The following is a 23,778-nucleotide window of genomic DNA, read 5'->3' on the forward strand; positions in this document are numbered from 1 at the left end:
GACTTCTGGCTTTTTCTTTTCCTCCTTAAACATTTCTTTCCATTTAAGAATTTTAAGAATTCAAATTCTTAAAATTTGAGAAAAAGGATATTTCATACACAGTCCTTCATTTTTTATGAAGATTTGGTTATCATATTTATTTTCCTTCTTTTAGAAGGTCCCCAGTCCTTTGCTGATGCTTAAGTATTTTTTTTCTCTTTTTTTAAATTTTATTTTATCGCAGTATAATTGCTGTACAATGTTGTGTTAGTTTCTGCTGCACAGTGAAGTGAATCAGCTGTAAGTATATATATATCCCTCCCTCTTGGACTTCCCTCCCCACCCATCCCACCCATCCCACCCATCTAGGTCATCACAGAGCACCAGATGCTCAAGAATTTTGACAATTTCCCAAATGAGCCTGAGCACTTCCCACTAATGGTCATAAGTAAATCACAGGCCATGGCAACTTCAGTTATTAAAATTGATTTATGGCAGAGAATTCAGTGTAGAAATAGCCTGTATCTGTGTACAGAATTAGTTGACATATTTCACCAATTGTTTACCTGGGATCCAGTCTGGAAGAGGGAGACAGATCGTGGTGAGGCACAGATGGGTCTCTGCACTAAGCCCACAAGCTGTCAGAGGCCTGGGAGTTTCAGATTCACTTGTTCCACAGGGGCTACAGGATGCATCAGGCAGGAATTCTCCCCCAGAGAAGATTCTCAATGTCTGATTTAAAAGAAGAAAATACAAGATCTTCTCCAAGAGGGAAGATAAGACATTGAAAGAAATAAGTGATGCAAGGTAGAAAGTAGTGAGTGTCTTAAAAGAGGTACAGATCAAAGATTAAGGTAACTCAGAGGAAGTTGGGATTAATTCGCGCTGGGACACCAGGGAAGTTATTGTGAAGGGGGTGGGGCTAGAAAATATTATTATAGCACCTTGAGTAATGGGTAGGGTTTGGATCTGCAGGGATGAGAACATGGGGTTAGGAGGGAGGAAATTCCAAGTGCAGAAGCAACGTGAGCCAAGGCGCAGAGGGAGGAAGAATAAATGCTTCTCCTGTTCTGACACTTGGAGCGATACCCACATACAGACATTCACATGCTTTCCCTTCTGCTCCCATTCCTGGGAAAGAAACCGTCAGTCATCCCGAGTGAGGACGACCCCCCTGTGGAACTGAGATTTGGCCAAGATTGTTCCTATACCCCCCTACTGGTTTAGACGTGGTTGTTGTGACCATTTCCTTGATTGTTCCAGCTAAGGACTGTGGGTGAATACTTTTGACATTGAAACCCTCTCTGTTCTTCCCAGTTTCATCTCTGTGCCCACTTTTTTCAAGAAAATCCGGTTCCTTCTTCACCTTTCGGTTCAGCGATCACAGTTAAATCTGCAAAGCCAGTCATCAAGCCAAACAACAAGCATTTCCGGAGCACTGTGGGGAGCAAGGTACTGAGAGAGTTTTCTGAGGGCGAGGGGGCTGAGGGCAGGGAGCCAGGGATGGGTGGGAACCGTTCCGGGCCTGGACACGGGCACTGGGTTTCTTCAAATCTGTTAAATATAAATGCAAACGCAAAGAAAAGTAGTAGTTCATCATCATAGTGCCTCGACCTCTAAGGCTACACACATCTGAGCAAACCATATGTTTGCACAGTAACCCGAGTCACTAAAGTCCTTTGCTGTTTGGGAGTATTGGATGGAGAACTGCTCTGTCCACAAGAGCAGGATATGCTGATAAACCCAGTCACCGACTAAAACCTTTCATAACAGGTGTTTATGCATGAAGTTAACTTTTCCTCTTCTTGAGTAACTTATCAAGGTTGGACCTTTTTTTAAAAAAAAACATCTTTATTGGAGTATAATTGCTTTACAGTAAGGTTGGACCTTTTTTTTTTTTTCCTTTTAACCCGGATCTAAGCATTAAATTTCAGCACGATGTTTGTCACCTGACCTTGTTTCCTAGTTCCGCAGCTCTCTGTACTTGCTCATGGAGACCCTCAATGCCACCATGCCCCACTACGTTCGATGCATCAAACCAAATGATGAGCAATTGCCCTTTGAGTAAGTGTTCTTCTGCAACAGAGTGGGGAAGAAACACCGAGGAAACGGTTGCTGTCGTGATGTTGGAGAATTTGCTTGCGATTGTCGTGTTTCTCGGTTTTTAAATGTTCTCGGTTTTTAAATGATTCAAAAGAAGCCTGCCCTCTACATATAATGCTTCTCGGTTTTTAAATGATTCAAAACAAGCCTGCCCTCTACATATAATGTTAGCACAACCCCTCTGGCTAAGCCGTCTCATCTCCGGGATTAAGCAAAAGGGTTAGATTTGAAAGAATTATTCTACAGCTAAAGCTTACGCAACTGAGAAAGCCAGAACATTTTCCCTGATGGTAAGAATTTGTATGTGTTTGCAGGAGAAATGCTGTAGAGGGGTCTGAAGTTTTGTCTTCAAACATGCCATGAGGCCTTACTTAGAGTTGTTGTCTGGGGCCCCAGGGAAAAGGCCCAGACCCACGGTGGAAGTTATAGAGAGCCTCTTAGCTGACTCAAGCTGAGAGGTGTCTAAGGGAGCGGTCCGTCTGGAGGTGGTGACTGTGTCCGTGTGTCCTCAGAGGGTCAGGCCTAAGTCAGAGGGCCACCTGTGGGGTGTCTTATAAAGGGAACTCTGCAACAAGTAGGCGCTGGGACGGGTGAGCTTGGACATTTCTTCCACTCTGGTTGCAAGGCTTCTCGCTGTTGCCTCCCTCAGTCAGAATCAGCTGCTCCTTTCCCCTTGTCCTCAGTGAAGCTTTCTGAACTGTTTCACAGAGGTGCTGTCTTCGTTTGACGTGCAACACGTATTTATTAAGTATCTGCTGGGCTCGGGGATTACACAGGCCGGTCCGCTGCCCAGGAGCTCACGGTTGGGGCAGGTCCGCTACACTGTTCATGGGCCTGTTTATCAACTGCGATGGCTTAACACATGATCAGATCGTCTTCTTTCAGGTTTGACTCCAAAAGAATTGTTCAGCAGCTGCGAGCCTGTGGCGTTTTAGAAACCATTCGCATTAGTGCGCAGAGCTACCCTTCTAGGTACGTTGTCAGTTCCTTGTTTCGGGGGGAAAAGTGCCCAGCTTCAGGTCTGTGCTGAGATCCAAGGGAGGGGCTGCCGCGTTTTCGTCAGATATGTTCATAAGGTGTCCCGCTGTGCTGTGGGAAGGCCAGATGAACGAGCACCATGTGAGACAGAGGCCACCGTCCCCACCCTCACACCCCACCCTCATCTCCGCACTAGTGAGGGTCGCCCGCTGCCTCCTCAGTGCCCCTGAGAAAGGGAGCTGGAGGGGGAGACAGCTGTCGGAGCGGAATGTTAACAGGAGGCATCCAGGGAGCAAAACCATCCAGGTGTGCTCAGGTGAGGTTTGTGGGCAGTGGGTCAAAGGTCAGGGTCATTGTCCCCAGAACAGTGGCAGGTAAGCCCTTGGGGTCCACAGGCAGCATGCGTTTCCTCCGGCCCGGCTCCTTAGGTCTGCCTTGACTTTCCAGGTGGACGTACATCGAGTTCTACAGCCGCTTTGGGATCCTCATGACCAAGCAGGAGCTTTCATTCAGCGATAAAAAGGAGGTGTGCAAAGTCATTTTACACAGGCTCATCCAGGTCAGTCCTGCTCTCTCCTGGAACCACGGGCTCGCAGACACTGTCCTCATCTCTGCCTCTGTCTCAGGGCTGTAACTGTGTGAATGCCTAAGCAGAAAGGAAACGTGCCCTGCGCGTCTGTGTGCTAAGGAGATCAGAGCAGACCTACTCATGGGGCATCATCTCCTGACAGCAGGAGTCACCTTGAGGGACCCGAATTCAAGCCCTGGCCTCCACCGCCACCGTGTCCTCCTGTCCTGCTGTGTTCTCTCACAGCCTAGGGAGCTTCTGCGGGCCAGGCTTATGTTACACAGTCAGCTAGACGGTCGCTGAGCCGGGGGTTCCTGGTGTGGCCCTCAGTGTGGACTTAGAGGTTTGCTGAAGCCATGACTTGTGACAGAAAAGAAGTGGGGAAGCAGTTATCATGGCCAGGAAGGGGTTGGTAAAGAGAAGCCAAAGGAAGACAGAAACCAAGCCTTTCCAGGTGCCTCTGCTCTTCTGTGGAAACCACCTATGAAAGGCTGGAGCTCCCCGGCAGCCCAGCCAACAATGCACACACCCCTTCCCACCCCACAGACGGATGCCTCACCCTCAAGTCCGTTTCTTCCCCAGAAAGAAGCTTTAAACAAACAAGGCAAAATATAAACTTCTAGGTCATAATCAGAGCTTTTCTGCTTTATGTCAAAGAGGTGTCAGAATAACAATGTTGGTGGCATGTTTGGATCTCTCAACATCTTTTCCAAGTACTATGGAAAATATGAAAGATTTTGTTTCTGATTATGTCATTTTTCTCTTCCAGGATTCTAATCAGTACCAGTTTGGTAAAACCAAAATTTTCTTCAGAGCAGGGCAAGTGGCTTATTTAGAGAAACTCCGGTTGGATAAACTGAGGCAGGGTTGTGTTGTGATACAAAAGCACATCCGTGGCTGGCTCCAGAGAAGAAAATTCCTCCGAGAGAGACGAGCGGCCCTGATCATCCAGCAGTACTTCCGGGGTCAGCAAACCGTGAGGTATGTTGGAACCAAGAAGACGTGTGCCATCATTTGGCTTTCTTCGCCGTCCCCTCGGGGGGCGGGGCCTCCTTTCTCCTGGGACCCAGGTGCAGATGCGTCCCCCGAGGTGGCCGTGAGCCTCCAGGTGAGATGGGTGTGTCCTCGGGGGCAGGTGGTGCTGACTGCCTGCTGTCCCCACGTGGCAGAGGTGACAACCAGGACCCTGAAGAGGGGAAGCCCTGATCAGCGTGCTGCTGAAGAGGGTCAGAATTCCTGGTGAGACCAGGTAGAGGGGCTGGGCCGCTGGTTCCTGGGAACCGAAAACACCTAAGGTGATCAAGGTCCAAGTGAAGCCTCAGAGTAAAGACACCCGTGACCAGCCTGCCTTGCAGGTGGTGGGGCAAACCATGCCTGAGGGGACCATGGCAAGGCTCTGCCCGCAGGCACAAAACCCCTGGGTGGGGCTGCCTGAGTGGAGGGCAGTTCCGCCGGCCACGCCCACCCCGCCCCTCCTTGAGTGCTCCCAGGAGGCCATGCTGGCCTGGCCAGCAAGACGGGCATCCCTCCTGGACAGCATTTTGTGGTTCTGTGTCTGCCCTGCCTCCCTCCTTCGCTTGCTCTGAGGGTGGTTGAGGGCGCAGGTGTTTAAGGGTCAGGCTGTGTGGCTCAGCCTCCCTTGTCCCAAGCTTGAGCCTGACCTCCAACAGCATCTGGGCTTCTGCACGTGGCTGACACACCACAGCCTTCATCTCGGCACACCCCAAACTGGACTCGCCATTCCACCACCCTACCCCCACCCCAGCCCACTCTCCTCCCAGGCAACCATCTTACACAGAAACACAGCCAGCCTTGCCCTCCTGAGCCTCTGGTGTCAGTTAATAGCAGCAGTCTTGAGGGCAGGAAACTCCAGAGTTAGCTTCTTCCCCAAACTCGTGCTCCCTTTCCGTTTGGGAATCACCGTGGCCTGGGATTCTGTTCCCCACTTGCCTCTTGTGTCTGTCCCGTTCATTTCATTCCTGCACCCGTGCCCTGGACGAGGCCTTCATCATTGTTTGCCTTTCACTCTACAGCACAGCCCTCCACCTGCTGCCTTTCTCTCCCATCTTCCTAAAGCAGGGCCTGCCCTGCTCCTGCCATGAATGCCTCCAGTGGCCCCTGTTTCCCACAGAAGAGCACTCAGGTTTCAACGTGGTATTCACGTCCCCCCATGGCCTGGATGCAGTTATAAGCATGGAAGCTCTGTGGGGACAGGGACCATACTTGTCTGGTTCCCACTGCATCCATCCGTAAGACCCAGCACAGTGACTGTCACATAGTAGGTGTTCTATTCATATATATATATATATATATATATATATATATATATTTTAATAACAAATTGTCTCCATCTATCTTTCTCACCTCACAGACTACCAATTTTCTCCATGTGTCTTACATTCTAGCAATTCCAGACAAATTCCCTTTCTCTGAATATTTCAGGCACGGTTAGGCCTTCATGCCTTCACTGGTCCCTTAGTCTGAAATGCCTTTTCCAAACTTCAATGTCTACAGAAACCCTACTTTTCCATTAAGGCTGGCTGACATCTCAGCTCTTCCCAAGCAGAATGATATTTCAATAAGATCTCTCTTACAGATATTTTAGTAGTTATTTTACTTTTCTTCTTATCCCACTTGACCATTTCTAAGTCCTTCTGTTTCATGAGGCTGCAGACATTGAAGGTAAGAACTTTGTGTTCACCCCCAGTCCTTCAGATAGGTCCTTCGAAAAACTTTCCGTAAGGGCCAAATATTTGGGCTTCTGGGGTCATGTGGTTTCTCACGCAGCTGTTAAACTCTGCCTTTGTAACGTGAAATCAGTCATGGGCCATTTGTAATTAATAGTTGCAGCTGCATTCCAGCAAAAGTGGACAATAATAGGTGGGAGGCTGCAGATTTGGCCCCCAGGCCGTAGTTTTCCAACCCCTGATCTAGATCCTCCAGCGTGATTTCCCACAAGAACGACTAGAGGAATGAGCAGGTGCAGTGCCAAAGCACGGTTGTGTTGTCACGGTCTCTGTGGGTATGTGAGTGACAGTGGGGTGATCGGCCTGAATGTGAAGAGTGTGGCAGTTCCCACGTGGTGCTTCGTTCCTGGAGCAGGTCCACGTTCGGATCAGGGTGGAAAGGAGAGGTAATGACACTGATCTTGAGTAGACGTTAGCATAAACCACTTACAGCGTTTAATGTGTAGATTTGCACAACATTTGAACATGCCTTAGTTAAGAGGTGTTGCACAAGCTTGCCCTCTGGAGTAGGTGTCAATGCCCTGTGGGTAACAGATTTACTCTGCATTCTTTTAAACCAAGGAAAGCTGTTACCGCCACAGCCTTAAAAGAAGCATGGGCAGCCATAATCATTCAGAAGTACTGTCGTGCATATCTTGTCCGCAGTTTGTACCAACTGATTCGCGTGGCCGCCATCACCATCCAGGCCTACACCCGAGGATTCCTGGCGAGGAGGAGGTATCGAAAGGTGCGGCTTTCTGGGATGTGAATGTCTGTTCGTACATGTCCACCACAGGTGGGATTTGGTTATTGTTTCAAAAGTCTAGGTAGGAGAACATTTGCAAATGATGCTACTGATGAGGGATTGATTTCCAAAATATACAAAAGAACTCGTACAGCTTAATATCAAAAAACCAGCCCAATCAAAAAATGGGCAGAAGACCTAGATCGACATTTCGCCACAGAAGGCATACAGATGGCCAGTAGGCACATGAAAAGATGCTCAACATGGCGAATTATTAGAGAAATGCAAATCAAAACTACAATGAGGTATCACCTCACACCCGTCAGAATGTCCATCATTAAAAAGTCTACAAATAATAAATGCTGTAGAGGATGTGGAGAAAAAAGGAGCCCTCCTACACTGTTTGTGGGAATGTAAATTGGTGCAGCCACTATGGAGAACAGTATGGAGGTTCCTTAAAAAATTAAAAATAGAGTTATCATATGATCCTTCAATCCCACTCCTGGGCATATATCCAGAGAAAACTAATTCGAAAAGATACATGCACCCCTATGTTCATAGCAGTGCTATTTACAGTAGCTAAGCCATTGGAAGCAACTTAAATGTCCATCAGCAGAGGAATGGATAAAGAAGATGTGGGGATATGTGTGTGTGTGTGTGTGTGTGTGTGTGTGTGTGTGTGTGTGTGTGTGTGTGTGTGTGTGTGTGTGTGTGTGTGTATGTATATATATGTATATATACAATGTAATATTACACAGCCATAAAAAAGAATGCAGTAATGCCATTTGCAGCAACATGGATGGGCCTCTAGATTATCATATTAAATGAAGTAAGTCAGAGAAAGACAAATATCATATGACTTCAGTTATATGTGGAGTCTTTAAAAATGATACAAATGAACTTATTTATAAAACAGAAATAGACTCACAGACACAGAAAACAAACTTAGGGTTAGTTACCAAAGGGGATAGCAGGAGGTGGATAGATAAATTAAGAGTTCGGGATTAACATATACACACTACTACATATAAAATAGATAAACAACAAGAACTTCCTGTATAGCACAGGGAACTATATACTCTATCTTTTAATAACCTATAATGGAAAAAGAATCTGAAAAAGAATATATATATAGGTATAACTGAATCACTTTGCTATACACTTGAAACTAACACAGCATTGTAAATAATTACAATTATTTACAATGTAAATAATTGTCATTTACAATGTAAAAAAGAATCTGAAAAAAGATAGGTAATAGTGCTCTGTGGGTTGATTACAAGAAATTCATATTTTACCCTGTAGGAATATTTTGGTAGTTTTATCTCCCAACATTGGAAGAGTTGATGAGAAAAACAGTAGAGACCCAGTTTGCATTTCACAAAATCTTGTTTTAAAGATGCTGGAGGAACACAAGGCTGTGATCCTTCAGAAGTATGCCCGGGCGTGGCTGGCCAGACGCAGATTCCAAAATATCCGACGATTTGTGCTCAACATTCAGCTTACTTACAGAGTTCAGCGTTTGCAGAAAAAGCTAGAAGACCAGGTAGGTGTTCCCAATGCATCTTTCATATTTACTTTTTCTAACAGATATATTTTGTTCTGGGCCAGTTCCCTAGCTATGCTGTTGACGAAATTATTTTAAGGCAGGACAGGAAAAATTGAACATAAAATTTTCTCTACCATTTGAGCCACAACCTTGTCCCCTTTAGCGTGGGTTGTGCGTCTCCGTTATATGTTAACTAGATCCTCTTAGAAGATGCAGGAAAGCCTACCCACCCCCTCCTCCCCAAAAAAGCAATTTCCTCCTGGTGCCAGCAAAGGTAGCTGCTTACGAGATAACTTTCCTTCCTTAATCCTATAAAGGGTCACAGTGATCCACTACTTGTCTTGTTGGACTACGTAAACTGTCAATATATTACTTTGACGTATAGCCCTTTGTCTTAAAAACTTATGTAACTGTGCTTTGACCTCTAACAGGCGGAACAGTGCTCAGAGCTTTCTGAAAGATTGTCTCCTGGGTTATAATCCTCAGGTTGGCTCGAATAAAATACTTTATTTCTTTTTTAAATTGAATATTGATTAATTATTATTTTTTTTTTGTCAACACTGTTAAGATTTATGCCCATGTTAGGACGTTCAAACAGTTTACGTGGACCAACTGAGCTAGGAAACAGAAGCGCACTGTGAAGGGCTGATACATATGGTTGTGTGGGTTGTGCACTGCACAAGGGCACCTGCCCAAGAGAGCAAGTGGGGCTGAAATCCAGTCTGGCTTCACTTGCCAGCCCATGTGTCTTGGTATAAAGCTGTACTGCCTTGAGGCATGGGTGCCTTTTTCTAATTTGCACAAAGATGCTACCTGCATGCCAAGCCATGCTCCCTCAGGGCTGCACTGGCCCAGAGAAGTTGCCGTTTTCTAACTTGCCCAAAGGTCCATGTGGTCTAGCTACAGCCCTGCCAAGTTTGGGGAGATTCCCCATACCATTCCCATTGATAGGAAAAAACTTCATATACCCTCAACCAGTGGGAGAGAGCTGTGGAATATGCAGTGTCCAGTTCTATGAAACATACTCCTGCATCTGTCTCAAATAATACTGAGATTCTCCTACAGTAAACTTTAAACTTAGCCCTAGGGGTCGTTGGTGAATGGATGAATGTGCAGACAAGAAACTTTAGGTTTTGATAGTTTCCCCTCCTTGTGCTGTTGTGCAGCAGGCCTGCATGTTATATAGCTTGTGGAGAACAGCATTGAAAAACAGCCCTGGCCAAGTGGGAGCAGGGCCCGTGGGAGTATCCACACTCCCTGAGCTCCTTTCTAGGTGTTCATGTGCTTAGGGCTGCCATAACAAGCCAGCACAGACTGGGCGGCTTAAACAACAGACATTTATTTTCTCACAGTGCTGGAGGCTGAAAGCCCAAGATCAAGGTGTTGGCAGCGTTGGTCTCTTCCGAGGGGTTTCTCCTTGGCTTACACGTGGTCTTCTTCTCCCTGTGTGTGTCTGGGTCCTAATCTGTTCTCATAAGGACAGCAGTCATACTGGATTAGGGCCCGCCTGTATGACCTCGTTTTACCTTAATTACATCTTTAAAGACCCAATCTCTAAATACACTGACGTTCTGAGGTACTGGTGGTTAGCACTTCAACATGTGGATTTGGGGGGATGGAGGGGACACAGCTCAGCCCACCACATTAGGGCTGTCCTGGAGCTCCACGGTTGGACTAAAAGAGCCACCCACTCAGGAAGGCATTTGCCTAACTAGCTCTGCATCCCTATCTTGACTAGGTTGAAGGTGCTCATACATGCCATTGTAATGATAACTGTGGACAGTGTAAAGAAACCTCCGATTTAGATGAGAACTTGGGAGGAGCAAATGGCACAGCTTCTTTATTTGGATAAACCCCTAAGTATAGGATGTTTCTTTCCTCTAGAACAGAGAGAACCATGGGCTGGTGGAAAAGCTGACCAGCCTGGCTGCTCTTCAGGCCGGTGACGTGGAGAAGATTCAGAAACTGGAATCAGAGCTGGACAGAGCAGCCACCCACAGGCAGAATTATGAGGAGAAGGGGAAGAGGTACAAGGCTTCCGTGGAAGAGGTCTGTGCTGGAAGTGACTATGGGCATAGGTTGTGAGTCGTGCCGTGAAAGAGATCACAGTGCAGCATTTTCCCACAGAGTAGACTTCCGCAGAGCAAATCAGATTTTGCCATTGGCTTCCATTACCGAAGAGAGCCTGCATTTTAGGGGAGGAGAGATCTGAGGCCTAGAGTCCGGGTGGGGGCAGAAGAGGAGGCTGATGCTTCAAGAAGCACAATATAAGGTTTCCTCTTCCTTCCTTTCCACGTTTGTAAAGTGATGAAAGGCCTGAGAAAGAGCCTTGGTCAGATGCTTCCCTCTCTTCCAGCATGACCTTGATCTCCTGTCACTTGTCCACCTGGTGTGCATCCTGGAAGCATCGTCCCCAGAGCAGCAGTGCAAAGCATGGGCAGGTTTTCATCTCTGTGGTGTAGTAAAAAGAGCAGTAGACATAAAACCCAGATATCCCAGGCTCAAATCTTCTCTGGGCAACCTTGGACAAGTCACTTACCCTCTGTGAATTTTGGTTTCCTCATATGTAAAATGGGAATAACAAAAAGGGACTGACAGAATTATTGTGAAGATAAAATTGTCAGATAAAATAATTTAACCAAGTGACTATCACAGAGCCCCGCGAAAGCGTGAACTGCTGTTTTCTAAGCAGGTGGTCTTTATTAGCGTCCGTTCTGCACCTTCTGAAGTGCCACAGCACCCACCGTGGTGGCAGCCTGGAGCCCCAGGGCATCCCTCTGCCCTCCCCACGACCAGATGCCTGGCTGCACCAACACGACTGCTGGCATCCCCCTCACTGCCAGTCACCAGCCATCAGCACCCAGGGGCCCCCATCTGCCAGCGCAGCAGACACTTTACAAGAGAACTTAGGTCGTGATCACACATCCTTCCTGAGTCTCAAAGTGTGAATCCACTTTATATCATAAATTTCTTATATTAAGTATATAAATACCCTGGCCAAGAAAAAGGCAGAGAAGTTTCCTTGACTTTGGGAAAACCTTGGATTTGGTTCTTTCTCCTTGATTTCAGCCATTTCCGGGCGAGGCTGGGAACTAGTGTCTGTCGAAGTCACATGGAGCCCTTGCACGTGGAGCTAAACACAGCGTCTTGCAGGGGCTGGTGCCGGCTGTTACCTATGGATGGGAGCCGAGACCAAAAAATACTAATTTAAAAATATACAGGCAGTGGGGACAAAACTCAAAGCGAGGTTTTCAAAAAAGCATTTTTTTCTTCCCTTTGCTAGAAATTGGCAAAGCTTCAGAAGCGTAATTCAGAATTGGAAATACAAAAAGAGCAAATACAGCTGAAGCTTCAAGAGAAGACTGACGAGTTGAAAGGTAAAGCCCAAGGTGACCCGACACACATTCACCCGTTCACAAGTCCAGTCATTCAGGAAATAGGTACTGGGTGGGAACTGAGTTTCAGGCTGGACCAGGAGGCTGTGGCATAATGAGTAAACTTTCACTCCACAGAGAATAACTTTATTTAAAATCGTGGCAACTGTACCCTACAGATTCATCCGGTTTATTTCCATCTTTTGTTGGAGCACAGCCGTCCCTGTCTCAGAACCTCCTGGGCCATTTACAAAGTACCGATGGGTGGGCCATCAGCCTGGAGCTGTGATATCAGAAGACGGGGTGGGGGAGTGTAGTGGGCGGTGGTGGCAGGTATGGTTCAGAGTCTGTTTTTTTTTTTTTTTTTGCGGTACACGGGCCTCTCACTGTTGTGGCCTCTCCCGTTGCGGAGCACAGGCTCCGGACGCACAGGCTCAGCGGCCATGGCTCACGGGCCCAGCTGCTCCGCAGCATGTGGGATCTTCCTGGACCCGGGCACGAACCCGTGTCCCCTGCATCAGCAGGCGGACGCTCAACCACTGCGCCACCAGGGAAACCCCAGAGTCTGTATTTTTTTAAACCTTGTAGTCATCCTGATGAATTGTCCAGGGCAGTGTTGGGATAATGTTTGTGGCTTACCAAGCATCTGCACTCAGATTTCAGCTCTGTCCAGGTTACTTAGTCTAAGTGGTACCCAGGTCCTCTGCCACTGTCCTGGCCCTGAACAAAGGGCCCAGCTTAGCGCTGAGCTACATCAGCCCTGAGCTGTCAGATGCAGGCCCTTGGGACCAGCAGTAACACTTTCCTTTGGAGTGTGGAGCAGCCATCCTTAGCCTAGCTCTGTCCATCTGTACTTGTCCGACTCAAATTCTAATTGCAAGCCCTTGCTAAGTCCCAGAAAAGGCAGCAGGAACGTGAGCCAAGTGCTTCCTCACCAGGTAGTTTAAATCACCACGCTGGATTATCTGTTGTGTCCAGGAGCTATTCCTTAAGCTCCAGCGTGGGGGCAGGGGCGCAAGGGTTCAGGCCTGGGGATCTAGCACACACCTTAGGCCCAGCTGTTGGAGGATGTGCCAGCATCTGGAGCAGCACTAAGCCCTGGGCTTCGGGTCCGAGTGCAGGAGAAGCACATGTCGGGAGGAGGAAGTAAACATCCTGAGACCTGGCCAGCAGAGCAGGCAGGGTGTTCCGGTGATGCCCAGGATAGGCATGACCTCCTGCTGCACATACTGTGTGCCCTGCACCCTGTCTCTAAGGGCTGATGACGTGGGTGCTGGGGCCCACGTACGTGGCAGTGTTGGACAGGAAGAGGTTAGAGGTCTGGGAGTAAACCTTGAACTCGAATTAGGGAAGGACTTTTTCATTACAATCCATTCCTCTTGAGTGTTTGTTCTTCTTTCTAACTTCTTTAAGTGGAATTTCCCACAAAACATTTTAAATTCCCACACGTATGTCCTGAAAATTATATATTTGACAGCATTGACATGTTTGGGTGGGTAATTTTATAACTCCTTCTAAAAAGTGCCTGGAAGCTTTCATACCCCATGTTTATAAACTGCTTATCCTGTGGGTCTCCCTACACATGGCAAACTGAGTTTTATGAAGGCACCAACTTCCACTTAACTCTTGTGACGTGGGACTCACGTATATTATCGAATGCTGTTTCCCCTTTTTGAGATTCCACCTTGGGCAAAATCTCATTGCTTTGGGGAAGAAAGTCCCATTTGGACAGCCTCTTTAGCCCATTTGCAAATAGCCCAAGATGGTAGACACCAGAATTGAAGTCAATTCTGTGAATGAATTAAACACTGAAATTATACCAAATACAGTATCTTCTAAATTAAAGCTTAAGCATTTTCCCTAGTGTTTTCTGGATGACTCATGACATTCTGAAGCAGTCATTTTGATTCAGGGACATTTTACACTGCATTAGACAAACTATTAAACTGTTGGCTTTTTTTTTTTTTTTAAACAAAGTCATGTGGAGGATTACTATTGTCACCTCATCCCTGGGCTCCCCTCTGGGGCAGGACTCAGAAATGAGGTAGAACTCAAGGACGAGGTGTCAGCTAAGCACATATTGGGCTGTCAGGCTTTGATGGGCTGCATCTGTTAATCCTGTGCCCATGCTGAAGGGCACACATTGGGAATGTGGAGCTCTCCTAAGCAGACACTGTCTTGAACCCCAGTGATTGTTTCCCAGTGGTCAGGTGCCCACTTAACCTACACCTTGTGTTGGATTCTTGTATTGTATTTAAATGCAACAGTTGCTTTTTAGACTTCCTCTTCCCCAGATGAAGACAGACACTTTATTATTTTCTTGGTTATCATGAATGAGTGATTCTCCACCAAGGCCCTTTGGTTCCCACCCACCCCCACCCCCCGCCAGGGGACATTTGGCCAAATCTGGAGACATTTTTGGTGTCACAGCTAGAGCAGAGGTGCTACTGACCTCCAGTGGGTAGAAGCCGGGGATGCCAGTCAACATCCTACAATGAGCAGGATGGCCCCCTCTCCACAGCAAAGAATTATCTAGCCCGAAGCATCAGTAGTGCTGAGATTGAGAACCCCTGTCATAAATTGATCATCTTCTTCCCAAAGGGTTTCTGTTTATTTATTTATTTTTATTTTTTTTGCGGTACACGGGCCTCTCACTGTTGTGGCCTCTCCCGTTGCGGAGCACAGGCTCCGGACGCGCAGGCCCAGCGGCCATGGCTCACGGGCCCAGCCGCTCCGCGGCATGTGGGATCTTCCCGGACCGGGGCACGAACCCGTGTCCCCTGCATCGGTAGGCGGACTCTCAACCACTGCACCACCAGGGAAGCCCTGTTTTTTTTTTAATAATAATATTTATTGTCTCAAAGCCAACATATCTATTTTAATAAAGCAAATGGTATTCAGACCAATAAAAGTACTCTGAAACTATTCATAGATTCCAACATAACCAATTTGTGAGGGTTATTATTTTGAAACCCCCTTATCTATTTCTAACTTATAAAAAATGACATTTATACTCTCATCTTAAGTCCCATTAATCATAAATACCACGTGATTATTCTTACATTCTCACTTTCTTAAATGTGCCATGAAACAGTCAAGGCATTGCTTTGCGGACATATTTCAAAGGTATTCATTCTCCTTCACAGAAAAAATGGACAACCTCACCAAGCAGCTCTTTGATGATGTGCAGAAAGAAGAACGACAGAGAATGTATGAAATCTCATTTGTCTTAAAGCCACTGCTTTTTTCCCTCTCTGCTCTTTTCTGTTTTGCGTCTCAGCTTGCAGGTAGCAGATCACAGGTACAGGAGAGCAGGGTGTGAATATTTTTAGGAAGTGAGAGATTGAGCTTTGAGAGAGCTAAGTGCCCAGTGTGCACCTCTCAGACACTGCACAGGTTCTGGAGTTGTGGGCACAGTGGACCTTTATTGCCAAGACAGTGAGAAGTTCAGAGACTGCCACCTTTTCATCTTCCATCAAGTCCAAGGATGAAAATTAGTGCCTCTTAAATAAACCTCCCTTCCTTCCCCTCACCCCCCACATTGTATCTGTAAACTTGACTCTTGTCTCAGGTAGTAATGTGTGTAACCCACCTCACACAAATTAAGACAGGTCCCCATGAGCTTGTACTGTACCAGCCCTGCCTTTCCTGTCTCAGTATCAAATCCTTTGCTAAGGTCTAGAGGCTTCAGTCTGTGCCCCCCTCTCTTAAGAAGTCAACTCACAGGCTTTTAGATCTCCAGGTAGGGATTCATGGCAGGGTGTTGGGGAGAGATGGAACATTCTTGCCTATCTCTGTCCAAGGCTAAAAGGCACAGGGCTGCCTGGGTGGCAGGATATACAGCTTCCCTGTGAAGTTAGTTAGCAGAAGAACCTGGGTCTGGATGAAGAGGGCAGGATGCTAAGCAGTTAGGGGAGGGAGTGTCACTGAAACTCTCCAAGAGTTAACAGATACATAGAGTGTTTCATGATCCTACATCTGTTTTGTTTGTTGTTGTTTTTTTTGATGTATCGTTGATTTATAGTATTATATTAGTTTCATGTGTACAACATAGTGATTCAAACTTTTTATACATTGTACTCCATTTATAGTTATAAGATATTAGCTAATATTCCCTGTGTTATATAATATATCCTTTTAGCTTATTTATTTTATACATAGTAGTTTGTACCTCTTAATCCCCTACCCCTTTCTTGCCCCTCCACTTTCCCTCTCCCCACTGATAGCCACTAGTTTGTTCTCTGTGAGTCTGTTTCTGTTTTGCTACATTCATTCGTTTTATTTTTTAGATTCCACATATAAGTGATAACACACAGTATTTGTCTTTCTCTGTCTGACTTATTTCACTAAGGTATTATACCCCCCAGTTTCATCCATGTTGTTGCAAATGGAAAATTTTCTTTTTTATGGCTGAGTAATATTCCATTGTATACATATGCCACATCTTCTTTATCCATTCATCTGTTGATGGACACTTAGGACACTTCCATATCTTGGCTATTGTAAATAGTGCTGCTGTGAACATTGGGGTGCATGTATCCTTGTGAATTAGTGTTTTCATTTTCTTCGCATATATACCTAGGACTGCAATTGCTGGGCCATACTTACATCAGTTTTTAAATAGGGATAGTTAACTCTTTACCTTGAAAAGTCTGTTTTTCAGTGAACTCTAAAATCTAGGATAGAGGAGCTCAGCTATTGGCATCTGCTGGTGTTCTCGGGCCCCTTAGGAGTGATCATTTCAAGCAGGGGCTTGGAGAGCCAGCCTGAGGCCAAGTCATTTTGACCCCTTTGCAGTCCTCATCAGCCCTCACCTGCAGCTCCTTTTGGTCCCTGGTCAGCTGCCTGGGGAAGACTTGGTCCTGTCACAAACCTTGAGAGGCTCAGAGGTGCCACAGTCAGTGGGCATACTTCTGGTCAGTTTAGGCTACACGTCTGAGATTCTCTTTACATAAGATTTCTGGTTGCAATTTGCTTCTTCAAATGTATTTTCCTGGCCTCTTAGGAGCACTGTAGTTTTTTTTTTTTTTTAAGTCTGAAAACAAAGTTTAAAAGTTTGTTAATACCTGTAAGAAGAAATGAAACAAAAACCTGTTGGGCGTATGACTCTCTTCCTCAGGATTTTCCTCTTTGTGCTATAAAAGCAAGTCATAAAATGGACTGAGTTGACAGCCCAGCAAGTGGGAAGATGATTTCTTAAACTCACAGAGCGCCTAGGATGGCTTCAATTCCGACTGGGCCCCTGTGAGCTATGTAGGGCTGGTCTAGGCTCTGTATCTCTCTTCGGTTATTTTTCTTGGGCTCAATTGAGCAGTCATCGTACAAGGAATTGGCTTTCTGTGGCCTTTTGGGCACCTGGGTTTGCTGCAGTTTATTCTAAGATGATTGAAGAGCTGAACCCTTTCACATCTTAAATGGCTATTAATTTAGTAACCATTTAACTGGTTTAGGACTAAGTATTAACTTGTTCAGGACTAAGCCAAACTGCTCCAAGGATCCTTGGTTCGAGGCAGGGGACAGGACTTAGCAGAATGTGCCACGGTCTTTTCTGAGTGAAGTGGCCCCTTTAGGGGACCACGTGGGACCGGGGCGGCTTGGGGGATACACGACCCCCAACAAGCATTGAGTCTTTACGTTTAGCCTCCCTCTCCTGCGCGTCCTCGGAGTGACCCCTGTAGAGCCACAGTTCTCTGATCAGAAGGTGTAAGAAGAAGCTGCCTTAACCTAAAGGGACAGAAAGCCGTCTGCTAAACAGAAGACCATTGTCCTCACAATAGGTCTTAACTTGGCTCTTCCTTTCGGAAGGAAGAGCCTCTTATCTTCCAAATGGTCTGTAGTTCTACTTCAGGGTAAAGCCTTTAGAGACGGTTCAAAATTTTCTTTTGCTGCTTAGACTTCTTGAAAAAAGTTTTGAACTGAAAACGCAAGACTATGAGAAGCAGATCCGGTTTTTGAAAGAAGAAATGAAAGCTCTCAGAGATGAGAAGATGCAACTGCAGCATCAGCTGGAGGGAGAGCGGGTCACCTCTGATGGCCTGAAAGGGGAGGTGGCCCGGCTGAGCAAGCAGGCAAAGGTAGGAGCTGCTCACCCCCCACAAGCTCTTTGGCTGACTCGTCTGACCTGCAGGAGTGGGAGGAACTTCACATCCCTGCAGGGTCAGCTGACAGTACCCATGTGAGGGCAGAAAGCCAAAGGACCCCGATTCCTCCAATTCTTCTAAGTGTAAACTCCCCCGCTGCCTTTGACTTAGCAATACTGTTTTTTTATGTTTTAAAAGTCAGCTTTCTAACTTTGTAAAAATTACATTTACATAAAGTTGTTCAAGTATGTTGACCCAGAGAATACTTCCATATTAAATTATAAATTGATGTGAACCCCTGTTATATAATCCATCATGTTGAATATCTGGTAATACCGCTATTAAAATTAAATGACCATATCAGAATCTTCCATTTTAAAGTGTTATCAGATAATCTACACAAGCAGTGGTCCATGCCTGGACGATCAAGGTTTTAACTAAATTCCTTCCCCATTGGAAAATACAAACCTGTTTGTCCCTCCCTTCTTCAAGGCAGACCATTTTAGTGTAAGGTTGGAAAGCTTTTAAGCTTCCACTAGATATGTGAGACACATGTTAGTAGAAAATTGTTATGATTACACAGATATCCTCTGTAATCATCAAGGAGTACCCGTGCATAGTTTAGAAGATGTGTCATGGAATCGTACCTGGATTGCCTCTGAATTTCTTAGCAGAACTGCCAATATTCTCTGGGCCCTAGTCTCCTATTATTTGAAAGTAGTAGATTGGACTGTGGAATCTGGAAGGATCACATATGCCTATGAGTCCTGCATTCTTAGCAGCCACATAAGACTGATGTCAATCTGGGAGTCACGTCATCTGGCTGCAGTCTATATCTTGGGAAATCATGTGGCTGCCCTTGGAGTACGGCACCAGTGTTTGTCACTCGTTTCCTTTTTGGTAGCTAAAACTATGATCCACACTCTCCAATGTGGTATATTAAGGAGATTAGTCTGATTTTCAAAGAAAATAAACCCATTGTCATCATGATACATGTTATAATAAGCCTGTAAATAAATACAGATATGACTTGGAACATTTACTGAAATGTTACCAAGAGTCGGGCTTGAGGGTAGATAGTCCTGGGTCCCCTGTCAGCTGTCCATGTGACCCTGAACGTGCCGTGTAACGCTTATGCAGCTTCAGTTTTCTGATCTATAAAAGGTCATTCTACTCACCTTATAGACCTGTTACAAGGATGAGGTCGTGTATGTAAAATGATCAGTAAATGCCAACTTGATCTCCCTTTTCACCCCCTGTGGAAACAAGAACTTTAACCTTTAAACAGTTAGGCTGACTGAGAAAATATTCAGGAAGGGTTACTCACCTCTGAACAGCTCCCATAGCTGCAGAAGACAAACCTGAGCTCACATGTGAATAGAGGCAGAATACAGCCTCTTCCCCACAACCAGAGCTGCCCCTCTTGGACCCGGGTCATGTCCTCACTGCCAACTCCCAGACCTCCAGGGCATGCCCTGCCCCTGCCGCTGGGCCACATCTAAACGTACCTGGAGCCCAGACCCTTGACTTGGCCCACTTCCTTGCAACCAAGATTTCATCGTACAGTGAGAGAGCACTTATCCCCTGTGCTTGATTTCTCGCAGCTCCTTCCCCCTCCCTCCCCTCCCCAAGCTTGCAGTAAGTACTTATTTTTTCCCTTTTTATAGTAGGGAAACTAATTCTATTGCTACAACCAAGTACATCTGGGAAGCACAGTATTTTAGATAGTTAAACAAGGTTTTAAGGCCAAGCCTTATGGGCAGCGATGGTTTAACAAGATTTTAACTGAGAAACTGCACTTAGGACAACTTGCACAGATAAATAATACAGTAATAGTGTTCCCTTTGTCTGATGTAAATCACGATAGCTGTTTTTTCTTCACCTGGTTCCATCATTGCTGGGATTCAGACAATCTCTGAGTTTGAAAAGGAGATAGAGCTACTTCAGACACAGAAGATAGAAGTGGAAAAACATGTGCAGTCCCAGAAACGGGAAATGAGAGGTAACGAAAATATGAGTCACTGAGTCCATTGGGGTGCAGGCTGAAATTATCATAGGTGTTGCTGTTAAGGCAGTGTGTCCTTTGATTGGTCTGAGGCTGGTTAGTTAGTTGGTTGGTTGGATAGCTGGTAAGTTAGTCAGCTGATGAGATGGTTAGCTGGAGAGTCTGAAGGGCTAGAGAACTGGGTCCTTAAAAAGGAAATGGGAAAAGAGAAATTAGGCAAAAATGTCATTTATACCAGTTGTGCCTTTTTCTCTCAGAAAAGGTGTCGGAAATCACCAAACAACTTCTTGAGAGCTACGACACTGAAGATGTAAGAAGCAGGTAATCATTTTTGCATTACCAAGCATTTAAAAAAAGGTAACACATGAAAGAGATGATTTTCTTACCCTCCTCATTGTTGCAGGCTCTCTCCGGAAGATTTGGAACATTTAAATGAGGATGGAGAACTTTGGTTTGCTTATGAAGGACTAAAAAAAGCAACACGGTGAGAAATTTCCCTCAGGTTCTTTGTGATTTTTCAGAGATAATGTACTATTGGAAACTCAAAAGTTTATCTTCCATAGATTTGATAGACAAAAGTAAATTCCTTATAGTAGAATGGTCTAATAATCCCTGGAAATATTTCTTTGAAGATTGAGTAAATTAGTTTAATAATGAAGAACAATCTCTTTGTGGGATAACTGGCCAAGTAATAAAACCCATAACCTGTACAATGAAAACTGACTATATCAAATAAGTTAGCCAGTGTTGCTATAGATATATAAATATGTTTATTTATTTATTTATTTTTGGCTGTGTTGGGTCTTCGTTGCTGTGCACAGGCTTTCTCTAGTTGTGGCGAGCAGGGGCTACTCTTCATTGTGGTGCGCGGGCTTCTCATTGCAGTGGCTTCTCTTGTTACGGAGCACGGGTTCTAGGCACATGGGCTTCCGTAGTTGTGGCACGTGGCCTCAGTAGTTGCGGTGTACGGGCTTAGTTGCTCTGCGGCATGTGAGAACTTCCCGGACCAGGGCTCGAACCCGTGTCCCCTGCATTGGCAGGCGGATTCTTAACCACTGCGCCACCAGGGAAGTCCCTATAGATATGTTTAAATTTAAGGCGTTTGCTTTTTTAAAAATTAGTAAAGTATTTTTAGAGCAGTTTTAGGTTCACAGCAAACCGAACAGAAAGTACAGAGGTTTCTCATATACCTCCTACCCCTACACATGCACAGCCATTATCAACACCTCTCACTAGAGCGTACATCTTTTAAAACTGATGAACCTACGCTGACACATCATTATCACCCAGAGTCAATCACTTACCCTAGGGTTTACTCTTGGTGTTGTACATTCTATGGGTTTTGAAAAATGTATAATAACATGTATCTTTATCATTGTTGCATCACACAGAACGTATTTTTTTAATTATTAGAGTAAAAATATAATTTTAATAATGTCCAAAATAAAATTTCTTATCATTAACTGCATGTTAACACCACATAACACTTCCTAACCAGCTAGAAGGAGTTTATAATTTTATGTTCCTAATTCCATAGCTTGTAACCTTGTGTACACAAGTAAACTTTCTGTGCTTAGCGCCTGGCTCTTAATTGTGGGTTTTCATAACTGCTGCAGAAGTACACACTCAGAGTCATCAGCAGAATAAAGACTGCAGTTAACTTCTTGACACCTCCTCTAACAGCATTTTGGAGAGCCATCTCCAGTCCCAGAAGGATTGCTACGAAAAGGAGATTGAAGCTCTGAACTCCAAAGTGGTGCATCTAAGTCAGGAAATCAACCACCTGCAGAAATTATTTAGAGAAGAGAATGACATCAATGAAAGTATCCGTCATGAAGTCACCAGGCTAACATCAGAAAACATGGTATGGTCTCAGCTGCGGGCCCCAGTCGTGGCCATTATTCTGGAGATGTTATTGCATTAGTGGAGTAAAATTCAGTGTCTCAGCTGTAAAACAGATTACATTTCCCAGGAGTGAAATAGCTGGTTCAGAAGATAAAACTATAAAATTACCCCAGGCTGGAAAGCATTTTAAGAGGGTTTACCATAGGATAGGTCCAGATTCTGTGATGTGTGTGCTCTTAAATCTATCCATTTTAAATCTAGCCCTAACCCCTTGGCAAGTAACAAAAAGCATTAAGGTAAAAAGGTACCTCTTGAGAGGGGTGTGCATTCAGAAGGTCAGTCGCCCTGCTCATGCCCTTCATCTCACTGTTTCAACAGCTTCCTTCTTCCGTGATGCCTGTTCTTCTCCACTGCCATTTGTCTCATCCTTTCTTCTCACTCATGTCTACTGGCATGAAGAAATACCTTAGAAACCTTCTCAACAAAAACAATCCTTTCTTAACCCCACACCCCTTGCAGCCACCACCCCATTTCTCTGGGGGACTTGGCCACACTTCTCCATGCCACCTGGCTGTGATTTCTCCACTCACCTCCCGTTTACTCTGTGGCCACCCCATTCTGTGGGCTGCCTCTCCCACTAACTGAATCTGCCTGCACAGGGCTGAGCACAGAGGGTTCCTTTCCACCCTCGTCTAAGTCTCTCAGCAGCACTTGGTGATGTTAATGACTCCCTCTCCCTCCTTTCTGTTCTGCTGGCTTCCAGGACACTGTGGTCTCCCAGGCTTCTCATCCTGCCTCGCTGGCTGCTGCTTCTCTCCTTCTTTACTGGTCCCTCTTCCTCCCCCTATAGCCTGGAAGCATTAGGAAGTCTCAGTGCTGTGTCAACACGTGAGCATGTGTGACCCTGGGCACAGCGGACGTATGGAACGGTAGTTAAGGACCTGCACGTCTTTGTTTATTCCTTGGGTGATGCTTTAATGAGGAATTTGCAGTGAAATCCAATTGCACAGTCAAACAAGTATTTTTCGTTTGGACTTCAGAGGCACGGGTGTTTTCATAAACTTGCACGATAGAAAAACTCTCCGTACGTGACTAGGGGTGGAAATGATGGACATTTAAACAAATATTAGCTAGACAAAGACAGAGGATTATGAAACATATTGGATCATTCCAGACCTCTGCTAACAGAGCCGTGCACAGCCTGGAATTCAGAGGGCACGGTAGAACCCCTTTGAGATGATTCTCCTGTTTCTAGATGAGGAGATAATGTCTCTGGGCCTGGACCAAAGAGACCGGCTGCCATTCCGTCACATCATCCCTCCCTCAACTCAGCAGAGAATTCCCGTATGCCTTCCCAGATGTATACTTCCTTCTCTCCAGGAGACCTTGGAGATGTGGAGGTTGTAGCTATGTGAGAACTGCTCACCCTGAGCATGCTGGTGTTTCTTGTGACTATATAGGTCTTGAGGTTAAAAAAAAAAAAAAAAAAAATTGCATCAATCCAGTCTATGCTTTGGCTAGCTCTCTTACACAAGTATACTAGACGTATGTTCCATGGGGTTAATGACCTAGACAGTTTAGTTTGCTTCTGAGCAGCTCTGAGATTTTAAAGTTTATACGTGAAAGTATTCTAATATTTCTAATTCTTCTCTAAAGATGATCCCAGACTTTAAACAGCAAATTGCAGAACTGGAGAAACAGAAGCAAGATCTTGAAATCCGCCTGAATGAACAAGCTGAAAACATGAAAGGTAACTGGAACCCTCATGAAGCTGCTTTTAATGGTTTCCTGTATCCAGGAAATGACCAAAAAAATCATCATCAAAC

The 23,778-nt window shown here is 45.4% G+C and overlaps 1 protein-coding gene across 1 annotated transcript in view; it reads left to right on the plus strand.

The window, feature by feature from the left end:
- MYO5C (myosin VC) overlaps positions 1-23,778 on the plus strand; it is a 99,667-nt gene that overhangs the window by 33,612 nt on the left and 42,277 nt on the right. Inside the window, exons 13-28 of the mRNA XM_060003748.1 lie at positions 1,297-1,431; positions 1,946-2,043; positions 2,968-3,054; positions 3,508-3,619; positions 4,398-4,609; positions 6,937-7,102; positions 8,499-8,645; positions 10,533-10,697; positions 11,932-12,025; positions 15,169-15,232; positions 17,916-18,096; positions 20,011-20,104; positions 20,365-20,428; positions 20,511-20,591; positions 21,791-21,971; positions 23,609-23,702. Of these exons, the coding sequence (XP_059859731.1) occupies positions 1,297-1,431; positions 1,946-2,043; positions 2,968-3,054; positions 3,508-3,619; positions 4,398-4,609; positions 6,937-7,102; positions 8,499-8,645; positions 10,533-10,697; positions 11,932-12,025; positions 15,169-15,232; positions 17,916-18,096; positions 20,011-20,104; positions 20,365-20,428; positions 20,511-20,591; positions 21,791-21,971; positions 23,609-23,702 (1,975 nt within the window). The remainder of the gene's footprint in view (positions 1-1,296; positions 1,432-1,945; positions 2,044-2,967; positions 3,055-3,507; positions 3,620-4,397; positions 4,610-6,936; positions 7,103-8,498; positions 8,646-10,532; positions 10,698-11,931; positions 12,026-15,168; positions 15,233-17,915; positions 18,097-20,010; positions 20,105-20,364; positions 20,429-20,510; positions 20,592-21,790; positions 21,972-23,608; positions 23,703-23,778) is intronic.

The sequence above is a fragment of the Delphinus delphis genome, chromosome 2 (genome assembly GCF_949987515.2).
Source record: "Delphinus delphis chromosome 2, mDelDel1.2, whole genome shotgun sequence".
In the NCBI taxonomy this organism is placed as follows: Eukaryota; Metazoa; Chordata; class Mammalia; order Artiodactyla; family Delphinidae; genus Delphinus; species Delphinus delphis.